The sequence below is a fragment of the Siniperca chuatsi genome, linkage group LG9, assembly GCF_020085105.1.
Source record: "Siniperca chuatsi isolate FFG_IHB_CAS linkage group LG9, ASM2008510v1, whole genome shotgun sequence".
Lineage (NCBI taxonomy): Eukaryota > Metazoa > Chordata > Actinopteri > Centrarchiformes > Sinipercidae > Siniperca > Siniperca chuatsi.
Window position 1 is genome coordinate 20515411 of NC_058050.1, and position 12743 is coordinate 20528153.

At 40.4% G+C, this 12743-nt stretch overlaps 2 protein-coding genes across 4 annotated transcripts in view; one reads left to right on the forward strand and one right to left on the reverse strand.

The window, feature by feature from the left end:
- Positions 1-5936, forward strand: part of LOC122881219 (ankyrin repeat and IBR domain-containing protein 1-like) — a 36725-nt gene extending 30789 nt beyond the window's left edge. For both annotated transcript variants that reach the window (XM_044207093.1, XM_044207094.1), the window contains exons 18-20: positions 847-958; positions 1809-1852; positions 2590-5936. In XM_044207093.1, the coding sequence (XP_044063028.1) occupies positions 847-958; positions 1809-1852; positions 2590-3510 (1077 nt within the window). In that variant the 3' untranslated portion in view covers positions 3511-5936. The remainder of the gene's footprint in view (positions 1-846; positions 959-1808; positions 1853-2589) is intronic.
- The window catches only part of zgc:110410 (uncharacterized protein LOC553618 homolog), an 8363-nt gene continuing 1242 nt past the window's right edge, over positions 5623-12743 (reverse strand). Inside the window, exons 3-11 of one of the 2 annotated variants that reach the window (XM_044207095.1) lie at positions 12282-12450; positions 11799-11877; positions 11275-11328; positions 10911-11001; positions 10732-10769; positions 9990-10077; positions 8080-8169; positions 7352-7399; positions 5623-6767 (exon numbers count right to left, since the gene is read on the reverse strand). In XM_044207095.1, the coding sequence (XP_044063030.1) occupies positions 6615-6767; positions 7352-7399; positions 8080-8169; positions 9990-10077; positions 10732-10769; positions 10911-11001; positions 11275-11328; positions 11799-11877; positions 12282-12450 (810 nt within the window). In that variant the 3' untranslated portion in view covers positions 5623-6614. The remainder of the gene's footprint in view (positions 6768-7351; positions 7400-8079; positions 8170-9989; positions 10078-10731; positions 10770-10910; positions 11002-11274; positions 11329-11798; positions 11878-12281; positions 12451-12743) is intronic. The other variant, XM_044207096.1, reaches the window with a different exon arrangement.

Here is a 12743-nt window from a genome sequence, read left to right on the forward strand (position 1 = left end):
ACACATGTAGTTTTTTTCATCTGAACTTCAATCCTCATGTTGCTTAGTTTCCAATTCCCTTCCAGTGAGTGTGTGCTCTGCTTGGATTCAGTCTAGACTGGAGCCTAAATGATTGAAGGCTTGGTCTGGAGATGAAAGGGTTTGAATCAGTCTTTAGGTGCTGATCTTTCCTGGAACAGAAGACTCACACCACATTGAAAGCAAACAGCTTCACTACTGTAATCAAAATTACCAGTTTACAAATTCACAGATTAAAGGTGGGGTATGCGATTCCAATCCAATACACGTGTTTTTGTCAAATTCAGCGAATATCTCCTCACGGTCCGCTAGCTGTCCATTCTGTGTGTGCGCTGAAAAAAATCTGGTGTTTATACATAGCCCTGGCTCTGTAAATGGGAAGTATACATAGTGGCTCAGACCGGGCCACGCAACACTATTCCAGCCATGATTTGTGTGTCAGGTAACGTTAAATGACTCTGGGAAACCGTCTCATCCTCTCTGCATGTTAGCTTCGTAGCAGCAACTGTAGGAACAGTTTGCTAACCCATAACCTAGCTAATGTTACTTACATTACTTGTTGTGTCGTCGTTCGCTCTATATCATGGTATTTGTCATGGTGTTGGATTTCTCCAGAATCGCATACCATTTAAATGTTTATAACAAAAAGGAAAATGTGCAACTGTAACCCTAGATCAGCAATACATGGCAACTTTTTTTTGGTCCGAAAGTACATTATGACTGGATACACTGCAGGATTTGAGCATTTGTTGAAATTAAGCAATAGAAAGGAATGTAAACTTGGTGATGTGTGTTTTTCTAAATGGTATTTTTTGTGGTTGTTTTAAGGAGTACGCAGAGTTCCAGTACAGGCGGAGACATAGGCAGCGGAGGCGAGGTGACATGTCCAGTCTCCGTAGCAACACACCCGACCCTGATGACCTCAGCGACGGCATTTTAGGTACAGCAGTGGACATACAGCACTCTCCCTCAGGGGTTTCTAACTTTTTTCTTAGTGGTTGCCTCATATGTGGACCTTCATTTGTTGGGTTATTTGTCACAGTTTGTTATTTGCACAGATAAATTCTTCATTAATAAATTCTATAACCCAATGATATCATACATGTGGATTTGGCCTGTTTTTACATATACATATATATATTAAGGCATTTTTGCCTTTTTGTGATGGTGACGGTAGAGAGATATCAGGAAATAAGGGGAAAGAGGACGGATGCAACGAACATGTGTGATGGGTGATGTACATAAAAAACACAATATAAAAAAATTAAATGTCAATACAATTTATACTTAGCGCAATTGCCAGGTTTTTCTAAACTATGTTAAAATAATACATAAATTAAACTACATTGATTCAGTCATCCTCCCTCACTTTTTGATAAACTGATTTGCACAGAAGGGTACTGGCCCAAACTTTGGAAAGTCACAACTGCTCAAATTCAACAAGCCAATATTTCTAATCCACCAGTCTTGTTCATCATAGTGCTGCTTTGTTTTTGGCTGTGTGGAGTGAAAGATGGACAGAGTTTGCAGTTTTGAAGCCAGCTAAACGGTTCCGTTGTGCTAAGAAGGATTAATTGATTTCAGAAGATACCGAATTAGTGAATTTCCTGGGAAAATGCTGAAGGCATGCTATTACTTGATAATTTTGCAGTTTTCACTAAAATTAAGATGTTTTTCCTAGAAGTGGTAATTAGTAATGTTTAATTGCTATCCAAGTGCTGCTGTAAAGATTCAGTCTAATGACAGTATTTTGACTATGGGCGTTTGTGTCCATTTCTTTTTCTACAAAGACACACAGGATGTCGGAGGTGGACGTAGACAAGGTCCTCTGATGGTGAGTGCACAGTTAATGTTTTCAGCCTTTGAAATTTTGTCAGAAAAGTACAGCATTAATCTTACTGAATTGATTTATGAAGGGCTTTTTTTTTCTTATAGTCACTGTGGCTTGATAATGCTGCAGTAACAAGCTGTTTTTTCTAAAGGCAATCTTAAGAAAACATTTTTAAGGTCTAATGCACTTAATTTTGCACTGTAATTTTGCACACTGTTAAATTATACAAAAAATAAGAGAGTCAAAATTCGGGGGAGATAGGACCATAGATTCCAACTGACTGATTCTTTGAAATTGTAGTCAAAGTATAAAACAGGACTACAGGACAAATGTTGATGAATAAGAATGATCAGTAAATGTATGGTCTCTTTATGTATGGAGAGTATGGGCTCACCTTTGGTGTCAATCTTCCAAATGTTATGTGATTTTTGTCTAATAGATAGATGTACATAATGTACAAAATAAGTAACAATTTCCCTCGTTTTAGACGTGAAAACCTCCACCGGCCTGCAGGTGGCACAGGTGTCAAAACTGCAGCAGCTACTACATCTTTGTCTGTAGATGGCACAGAGCATGTCTACATCTGCAGTTCTAACCTGCTGCTACTTTTACTTTCCTTGCCAATAGGTGGTGCAGGTTGGACTTGAACTGCAGGTGTGAAACTGCTGGTGCTCTGTAACTGGATGATATTGGTTTGGCCTGCATCACTGACACTGTGTGTATCCTGTATTTTCTTGCAGGGTCTAGGTTCTTTGGATGACGATGACCCTAACATTCTACTGGCCATTCAGCTGTCACTCCAGGACTCTGGGATGTTAGGGAGTGGGTCCAACCATGACGTCCTTGCCAATGAAGCCTCACTAGGCGCCATCGGCACCTCCCTGCCTTCTAGGCTTGAACAGAATGCTCCAGGTGTAGGGGTCCTCCCCAGAGCTTCCCTAAGCAGCTCAGAACTGCTGGAGCTGGGAGATAACTTGGCTAGACTTGGCAACATCAGCAGCCAGTACTCTGCTGCCACTGGTGTTCCTGCCTCTGTGCAGCACTGTGAGAGTCACCACCGGGCCTACGGGGCTTCTGTGCCGATACCAGTGGCTCCAGGTGGCAACAACTCATCAACAGGCCTCTTCTCATCTTCCAGTGACACGATAGATTCGACCACGTGCGGCAGCCACGACCCATCCTCATCCTCTGCATTAGCAGCAAATGCTAACCTGCTGGGCAACATCATGGCTTGGTTCCACGACATGAATCCTCAAGGTATCACCCTGGTCCCCTCAACCTCTTCCGACACGGACTCAAGCCTTGGCGCGCTCCATGCAGGCGGAGGAGGGTGCCTGCAGGATGATGAAAAGGGCGGGGTCGTCCTGCCTGAAAACAGGAAACCTCAGGAGGTGATGGCAGATGTGGATTTCTGCTCTCAGAGACTGAGTGACAAGGAGGAGAAGGAGTGTGCTGTCGCTGAGAGGCCGACCCAGTTAGATCTAGTAGGGCTAGACACCATGCCGCTATCTTACATGGCCACCCTTGACACAAGTGGAGACCGTGCCGAACGGGGAGGCTCAAAGGTCTGCCATGTCGACACGCCGCAATGTGACACTATATCTGACCAGCTGCCCAGCACCAGCTCCTCTGAGTGGGAGGAGCAAGTGCACTTGGTATGAAGTGATTAGCTGAGATGGGAAAGAGTTTTTTCAGAAAGGCCAAAAACCACTAAAGAGTGCAAATTACATAGAGTTGAGGAATATGTGTAGTAGCTATTCAGGTGGAATGTATACAGAATGAAGAATGTGTCAGTGCATACTTTGTTGGAAAGTGGGGAAGAAGTATTTAGACTCTTAGCTTAGTCTAGCATTGCAGTCAGATCGGTTTCCTGCGTTTACTGTATTGCCAGCCCCCCCAAAACCAACCCTCCTGAAAAGAAAGCACTAACTGAAGGAGTGATTACATTTGATAACAATTTTCAAGGATATAGTTCCTAAAATGATTCTGTGCTGATGGAAATATGAATACGTTGCTTTTTCTGAAATCAATTTTAGATGAGGTAACAGACTTCAGCGTAGTGCAGGTATTATTTTTTTCCCACTGGAGTAAAAGCCTACTTTATATGTCTGAATCAGGTCAGAGGGAGGCTTTTCAACTGTACATATGCACAGATTAATAATTCAGTCTGTGGGGTACAGGCTGGGAGATATTTCTTGCACCTGTCCAAATCTCCCTACTTCATAGGTGCCAAACACTGACTAGCAAAAACACAGTTTGCTGTCATCAAGTGGATATTTCAAAGCTAATTGTGCCTACTTATTACAATCTCAACAACTCAGCTAAACTTAAATGTGAAGTCTCGAGCCATATTTTTATTTGAGATTGCGGCTGAGTGATATTTCCAAATCTCACTATCTAAAAGCTCTAGTGTGCTGTGCAAATCTGTAGTGTGAGACCATAATGGTTGTGTACTTTATTATGTGAAACATTCACACAAAACAATTTAGATTAATTATTCAAATTAGTTGGTGGCCTGCTAGAAAACATTTCTAAATTGACATGACAGTGGTTATTCATCTCAAAGCCTCAAGCCTTACATATTATCAATGGGAAATGTCTGCTGATCTTCAAAAACAAGTAACACTGACAGGCCCAGAGGGGCTGCTCAGTATCATTCAGTTCAGTATATTCTGAATTCCATTGTAGCTTGCTGAAATTAATGTTTGAGTACTGCAGCTGAATGTGGAGCGTGACAGAGACTAAGTAGACAGTGAGTAGTCTTGTTTATACACTGCAGGAAAGGCCAGTGAAGGAGATAATCAGGCAATCACATTCAGACTTTGGTGAATTAATTAATCAAGCCCAAGTCACTGTAATTTATCTCTGGGTCCTATTTAAGTGTAATACAAGCAAAGCCTTCTCAGAGCTCTGTAGATTTCCCGGGCTGCAGGGTAATGCATGGAGAATTCGTGAATGTGTATTGCATCTCAAACACATGGGGAGGCCATGTCTTTGAAAAGGTTCTCTACACAGTTAGAGATACAGTGCCTTTATGTCAATCACCATTATTTAATTTTTTTTCACAATTTTTGAGTGCTAATTACACAATATTTACAGTGTAAACAAAACAAATCCTGTTAACGTAAAGTTATTTCTCTCATTACGTTTATAGTGTGCAAACATGAGATCTTGATATTTTTCTTTTTTTCATCAAAATACTTGTAGCATGAGGCTTTTTGTTGGTTCTAGTAATATTATGTTGATGGAAAAAACACTGATTTGGTATAATGGGTAAAGGTTAATGTCATACTTTAAAATCTTGTTCCCAAATATTTTGAAAAAAGGTTTTATTTCTCTTGTTTTTTTTGTGCAGAAGGGCTTGTTGCCCTACATTTTTAAACAGTTTTTCTGTGGTTTAGAAACGAAAATCACTGTACTGACTTTGGAATGAGTTGACCTACTGTATGTGTATCATGTATCTAACCTGAAGACACTAATATGGAGCAAAGTTGCAATATAAAGTAGGTATTTATTTGAAGAAAAAAAAATGGATCCATTAAAGGAAATGGATTGTGAATCAGCAATATGAAATGAAACACATCTGATCAGTGATTTACATTTAAGACTTAATTATGTGTTAGTACAGACTAATGTCTGACTGAAGTAACTGTAGTTACCTTCTTTTTCTAGCAAACCTATAGAGCCACATTAAATCTAAAGATAGTGATTGCTTTGACAAGTGTCTTGAAGTTGTAAAACTGCGAGTGCCATATGGTTGGTGGAGCTAACTTTGTTGGACTTGGTTAATGTAAGTGGGTTAAACAGAGGAGATAACATATGTTGCCCTTTTTGTGTAACATTATGCTGTGCATGAAATGGGTAGAAATCTAAATGGAATTTGTACTTCCTTTGTATTTCACCTCTGATGTGCAGGTGATTTATTTTAAAATGGCATATAACATTTTGTAACTCATTGAGATTTTCTATTGTAAAGCAACTAATCCTTGAAATGCTGTTTGCACTTTCATAGTCTATACTTGATACATTCCCTCTTTATATGACAAATGTTTGATGTGTGATGCCAATAAACTGTGTTGAGTTTTAATGTGTGTTTTCATTGGTCATTGAGATACCTACATTCATCACCCACCTGGTTTCATGGGAGTGTTAAGGCTGACAGATTCTGTCCTTTAATGGAGTTAGTTTGGTTTCTGAAATCTGGTTTTCCAAAAGCATCTTTAAGCTTCATTTAAACTTCAGGACAAATGACACAATTTGGTACAGCAAGACTTTTGTAAATGCGGCACAGATCACAGGATGGCTGAACTACTTTGACTTATGATAATATTACTGTAAATTACTAGTTGAGTGGCTGAATTGTTTAGGTTCTTTCTATTTGCCTTAAGGTTTCTTGCTACAGAACACTGAAAATATTAAATTAAAGCTCAAGCACCATATTCATTTAAATAAGTATCAACCACATGAAAGTTCTAGGTGGAAATACAAGCTAGCGCAGTATACAAATCTTAAATGTAGCACACATTTTGTACACAGTATGTTGCCGTGCATAATAACATTAACCCTGACACATGACAATAAAACAATCCTGGACACATCACAGACACCCCTGCCTATTTAAATATGATAGCAGATGTCTGTAGGACTAACAGTGTGAGTATTCATTCCATATGATTTTAGATACATGATGCATTTAACAATTTGATATTGTGTGTCAGAAGAGTTTCAGTGTTTCTTTGGGGAGGCCTGTTATGGAGGTTCAGTGTTAGCGGCAGAGGCCAATGAGCTGCAGCAGGAGGAGGAACAGGGAGACGATGTCCAAATAGAGCGTGAGAGCAGCAAACACATACTCTTCAGGAGAGACTTCATACTTCCTGTGTTTCCCACCCAGGATAAGCTGGGTATCAAAAACCAAGTACTGCAAAGAGACAGAGAGAGATGAGATGCTCTAACACTGACATCTCAAGGCAGCGTGTTTGTGTGATGAAAGAGACAGAGAGCCGGTTACAAGAAACGGTCTGAAAGAAAACACGGGCAGTATTTCTAATCTTAGGAGAGAGGCAGATAAACAGGCCATGTAAATAATCGTAGTCAGAGTTGTGCAGCTGAAAATAAGTTGTGACTCGCTGCCTGTTCAGCTCTGTGTGCAGTTGCAGTTTGTTCCACCAGCTGACGGGATGGGTCACAACATTTGCTGTTAATGCCAAAGGCACGCAGAGAGGTGGCTGTGAAAATGAAGCCTACTGCTGTTAAGCAGTGCATAATTGAAATTAAAGGTCACGAGGACATCAGAGTCTTTCTCTTTACACTAACTACTGTGACAGACACTGGAGGCAGGCTGCTTGGCCCTGAGATCAAATCTTACATCGTATACAGTCACTTGACATTAAGACGTTTTTGATGATGGTTCCTTTCATTTTAAAAGGTCATTTTCAGTCTGTTTTCAATTCAACCTGTGTTGCAGAAAAGCATATTCTGTCGTTAAAATTTGAGTGTACTTACTAAAGAAAACAGCAAAGTTCCCAGGCAGGCGTATACGATGTAAACATACTGTTGAAAGAATCAAAGAAAGAGACATAGTCAGAGGCATTCAGCAACATAATTGACTGATTTGTGATTATTTCTTCCACAAATTGGGGTAATATGTGGTTAAATAAACCTCCATTTTACCATTTAAAATTAAATGTTTGTTATTTTCTATCTTAGTACAATGATACAGTGTGCTTTCTACAGACACAATAATTCAGCCTCATCCTTTTACTCAGTAGCTGAAAAAGTGAGCCTAATTTTATTCCTTTTCCCATTCTAGTTGTTCTGTACGGTAAATATGACGGTAAAGGCTGATAATGGGTGCACACAAAATGCTTTAAGAAAGCAGTGTTTATTTTCTGTTCTAGTCCATTTGTTGTGGAAAAATTGCAGTTTAAAATCAAATGGAATGCTTATTTCTGTAAATTCCCTCCCTAAGGCGAAAACACTAACGGTACCAGCCGTCACAGTAGTACATTTAAATGCATCAGTCTGAGATCACTGCAACTCCTGAGAGGTTTGAGAGTGCACACTCTCTTCTTTATAGTCTGCTCAGCACACAGGTCAGTGCCAGTACATCCCGGGGATAAAAGCTATGAGGCTGTATGTACTGTCTGCCTCTAACTGCACATCGCTGCAATTCATTTAAAACCTGTTCTCACTGCAAACACAGGTGTAAACACAGCGGCTCCTTGATCTACCTGCGATCGCAGGATTGCACAAAGCAATGCAAACGAAAAGAGGGTCCAGGCAAACACCCACAGGCTCCCACTTGCTGCGGTGAAGTCCCACTGGTGCCGGAAAGGGGGAAATAGAGAGACACTGAATGTGACGAGCCTCTCAAACAGAAAACTGTAGACAGAACATCTCTCATTTACACTCATCATTGCTGTCAAAGCCAGGGCGCTCAAGGTCGTCTGCATTGCAGCTATGTTGTGAGGTGCAGATTACTAAATGATGAAGACATATTGCAGTACAACACACAAGAAAATCTTAACGATTCTGGATATAATGATGCTGGATCATTACTCAACAAGCTGCAATGCAGGCACAGAGGGGAGGTGGCCTTTTGGCCTGCATGCCCTTTTCAGATAGACAGAAAAAAGATGACAGTTACTACAGGAGAATCACTAACCCTGATCACCTGAGGAGCTATGAGCTAAACATGCAAGGCAGTCTGTATGACATTAATATCACAGTGACAGAGACAAAAAAGCTCTGCCCACAGCGTGAGCTGCAAGCAGAGCAAGAGGTGCTGGAATCTGCAAGACGAACGGGAAGTCATAAAAAAAATAAAACAAAAGTGTTTGCAGTAGTGACCGCTCACTCAGCCCATAAAGCTACATCTTTTATGGGCTGAGGGTGCGGCCACTTTTTCTATTCATATCACAGTACTCCCCTCTATATGCAGGCTATTTAAACCAGATGCATATGCCTTCTTTCTACAGATAAATAATTAGCAGTATAATCATTAGACACCTACGTGCTAGTTTTATCCACTCTAAGCAGTAAAAAATATATGTCTGCATCTCCTTCAGATGCAATAAGTGGCAGAATGTGTGAAATGCCAAACTGCATTTAGAAGCAATTATGAAGGACTCTAAATGTAATTTGGCCTACATCTACAGTATTTCACTTGTCTAATTTTTTTGCCCCACTGACTGTATGATTACTTTTGTCCTGAAAATGAGCCATTAATTGAAGCGGCATGCCAAACTATCAATGAAGTGATTCTCAAAAGGTCTCCTCACTTGTGCACATTGAACTTGTAATGAAACTTTTAAATGTCACTTACACAAGCATTAGCCATTTTATATAAACCATGTGACATCAGTGAGGAATATTAACAATGTTACACTACATTGTATACAAAATAAAATAAAAATGGATACTATCTTGGCAACTATCTTGGTGGAGAAACTACTTCACGGTCCACTTTGATGTATCAGAGTTGTTCAATTATTATTGAAATTTTTAGATTAGATTCTTGTTGAGAGATCAGGAATGCAAGTTAATGACATTTTCTTTCTTTTAAGTGTATGTGCAGGCCACTGCACAAAACGCACCAGAAATGACCTTTTCAATATTAAAATATATCTTGCTGGAGGAGCATCTCCCAGTGTATCCCTGAAAGGGCCTTTTTAAAGATTCATCTCAGAGCGTGTTTGCTTTATTGGACAGGTTGTGGTGAAAGGAGACAAACAAAAAAGGAAGACGGGGGATTTAGCAAATAACAAAACTAAACTCAAGATTTATTTATAGGAGCCCCAGCCAGCTTGATGACAGCCCAGAGGTTTAACTCTGTCCCACCACTGGACATAAGGAATTAACTTGATTGACAAATACACTGATCCCAGCAGTAATCATAGTTTTGCCTGGACAGCAAACCCATCAGAGTTTTAAACCTTCGCTGGTGACTGCATATAGCAAGCACTGCATGAGAAAACCTGGCCAACAGCTCAGCTTAACACTTTTCCTTTGACTACACAGGAAACACAGCTCAGTATATGGACATTTAGCACTGACTGCATAAAAAAAGTCGCAGCAGTTTATGAAATTTCACCTTTGGTGCAAACTGCAAACTGAGTTCAGAGTGTGTGACAGATCTTACTTTTGACTGCATAGCAAACAGAGTCATGGTGAAGGACACGAGCGCTGTTGCCCCCACAGCCCACAGAACTGCTTCGGCATCAAAGTACCTGCAGACAGAAATATCAAACAGATATGCAGTGGGAAAGGCACCTCATAGTATCATGTCTAACTAGTCAGCAGGCAGAGTGCGGTGCATACACGAACAGTAGGGTTGTGTTCTATCCTAAAAGGGAAACATTACTTTCTTGTAAGGAATGTGCTATTTTTTCATTTAATAGTCTGTATTATGTGTCTCAACTAGAGTGATGGCAGGGACCCCCTCTGGACGTGCATTGCATAATGCACTGCCTATGTTCATTTCACATCAGTTACAGCTTCCGTTTTGGCAATGTCCTATAAATATGATAATTTGAATGTATTATTGATAGTCAGGCTTCAACTGATGCCTTTCTGTCAGACTGACAAGCTGCTAAAAAAAGAAATGTCTCACAGATGGAAAAGGTAACTTGTGTTTACACAGGCACTGTAGCAGAAAAATTGGGTTTGAACTATTTGTGATGCTTAGGATTTATCTTTAGCCGAAAAACCCGGAAAATAAAATTCCATATGCTTTTTAATTTGGTAAACCAGCAATGATAACATCTTATCAGGTTTGATGGCTTCATTGCTGGCATCCAACACAGATATGGATCAAATAGGGTTATTATTGTGTAAATGAGTCAGCATCAGGTGGGGATTTATCCTTGGAAACAAACACTCACACTGCCACAGATCCAAGCATCAGGCCCTCTGCCACAGTCTGAGACAGAGAGAGGGAGAGAGAGAGAGAGGGTGGGAGAGACAAATGGAAAGTAAATACACGACAAAAAAAAAAACTGTGAAACAGAGCAGGTGTGGTGGGGGTTTAATTTGATGCCTGGCTGGTACTGCTTCTACTCACAAACAGGCCCAGGGCGATGAAATTGAGAGGGACTTGACGACGGAGGTTGCCACAGCAGGACAAGGCCACGATGAGCACCATCACCACCGCCCTATTTCACAGAGAATATAGAGTGTATCGTAAAAAGCAAATAAACAGGCTATAAACTGAAAAAGCACTGTGTTCAATATGTGAAATCACGGAGTACATTATTTATGCACAGTGTAGCTGGCAGTTTCTTGGATTGGGATTCGGACTAGGGTGACAGTTTGTGATTTGCTTCTATGGATTTCCATGAGCGACATTTTCATTTAGGTAACTTACCAACAGGAGATCTGTTGGTCTAGTGTCAAAATAATCTAACTGAACGTTTTTGATAGCTTACATCATGGTGTAGGAGAACCAGTAGTTGGCCCATGTCCATTTCCTGAGTGTGTCCCTGTTATTTGATAAGAAAAAACGGAGAGAGGGAGAGGGGAGTGTTTAATAGAGGCGCCATTTATTTGATAGAGGCAGTAGAATGATTTTATTAAATATTAACAGAGGACAGAGCATTGTGCACATGGGAGCGAAATACAATTTATCAAAAGAAATTACAGTAGCAGTGTTCTACCACATCCATTATACAAAACATAAAGCTTTCAGACTACTGCAAGCAAAAATATTATGTGGCAGAAATACCCTTTTATTATCTACCATGTTGTTTCAACTCACATATTTATGATAATTTGAGCAGTACTGGGTTGCATGCTCAGAGTTTTTGCGGGGACAACTATGGTACTTGTGCTCCTGTGTGATGTTGGGTGCTCTTACACCCTGAGAGACTACACTAAATGTGGATAGATGGATCGTGCCTGACATTGGTTCATCTCTTTTTGGAAGGAATTCCCCTGTGTAAAGGTGCCTCACCAGTAAAGAAAAGCACAGATGATCCCGACTGTCACCAGCAGCTGAATCATCAAGGTCAAGTAGACTTTCCTTATGAAACCTGTTCAGAAAGAAAGACACAGACATATAGTGAGACATGACAGAGGTAGACAGGTAGACAGACAGGAGAAAGATAAACAACAATAACAAAAATCTGTCAGAGTGAAGCAGACAGGCAGGTAGGGTTGTTTGTGCTGCACAACATTTCAAAATGGTTCTGTTTTCACCAAACCCGCATTTCATCCTCTCATTTAAAATGATTTGTGTTGTGTGGGAGGCGAAGAGCTGCAAAGATCAGGAAAAAAAATTCAATTTCAAATCAATTTCAGGGAAACACTGCAAAGCAAATGAGGGAGTAAATATTGTCTATTCTTTTTCAGCTCTGACCATGCAAACAAAAACACATTAGTTTCTCTCACTTTCTGTTTCTCCCTCTGCCCATTCCTCCCTTCTTCTAGCCCTCACCTCTTCGTATGGCAGCATCACTGAAGCTGCTATCTTCTAAGCTATGAGAGTAGTCAGGTGGAGCTTCACCATACTGCTGGTCACCTCCAGCTGCGGCCATGCCGTTAGGATGGACCATGTTGTCATAGGTTCCAGGAGGGGAGACCACTGCAACGTTCCCCTTCCCTACCTGGTTCATCCAAACCAACAGTAACACAGGTAGTTCAAGCAAGACTTTTACAAAACACTACTTTTGAACAAAAATAATGAAAAACATAAAATAATGTGTTCTTAGTTTTCTTTTTGAAGTGCATTAATGAAAGAAAATCAATCATCCATGTGTAATCAAATGAAGGCTTAATGGTGATCCCATGATCAAAGGCTGGTAGTGTGTGATTTTGGATCATGCTGTAGTAATAGCTGCACATTAAATCCAAAATGAATAGGAAAGAAACATGGTTTTAGCTCACTGACTTATACCCC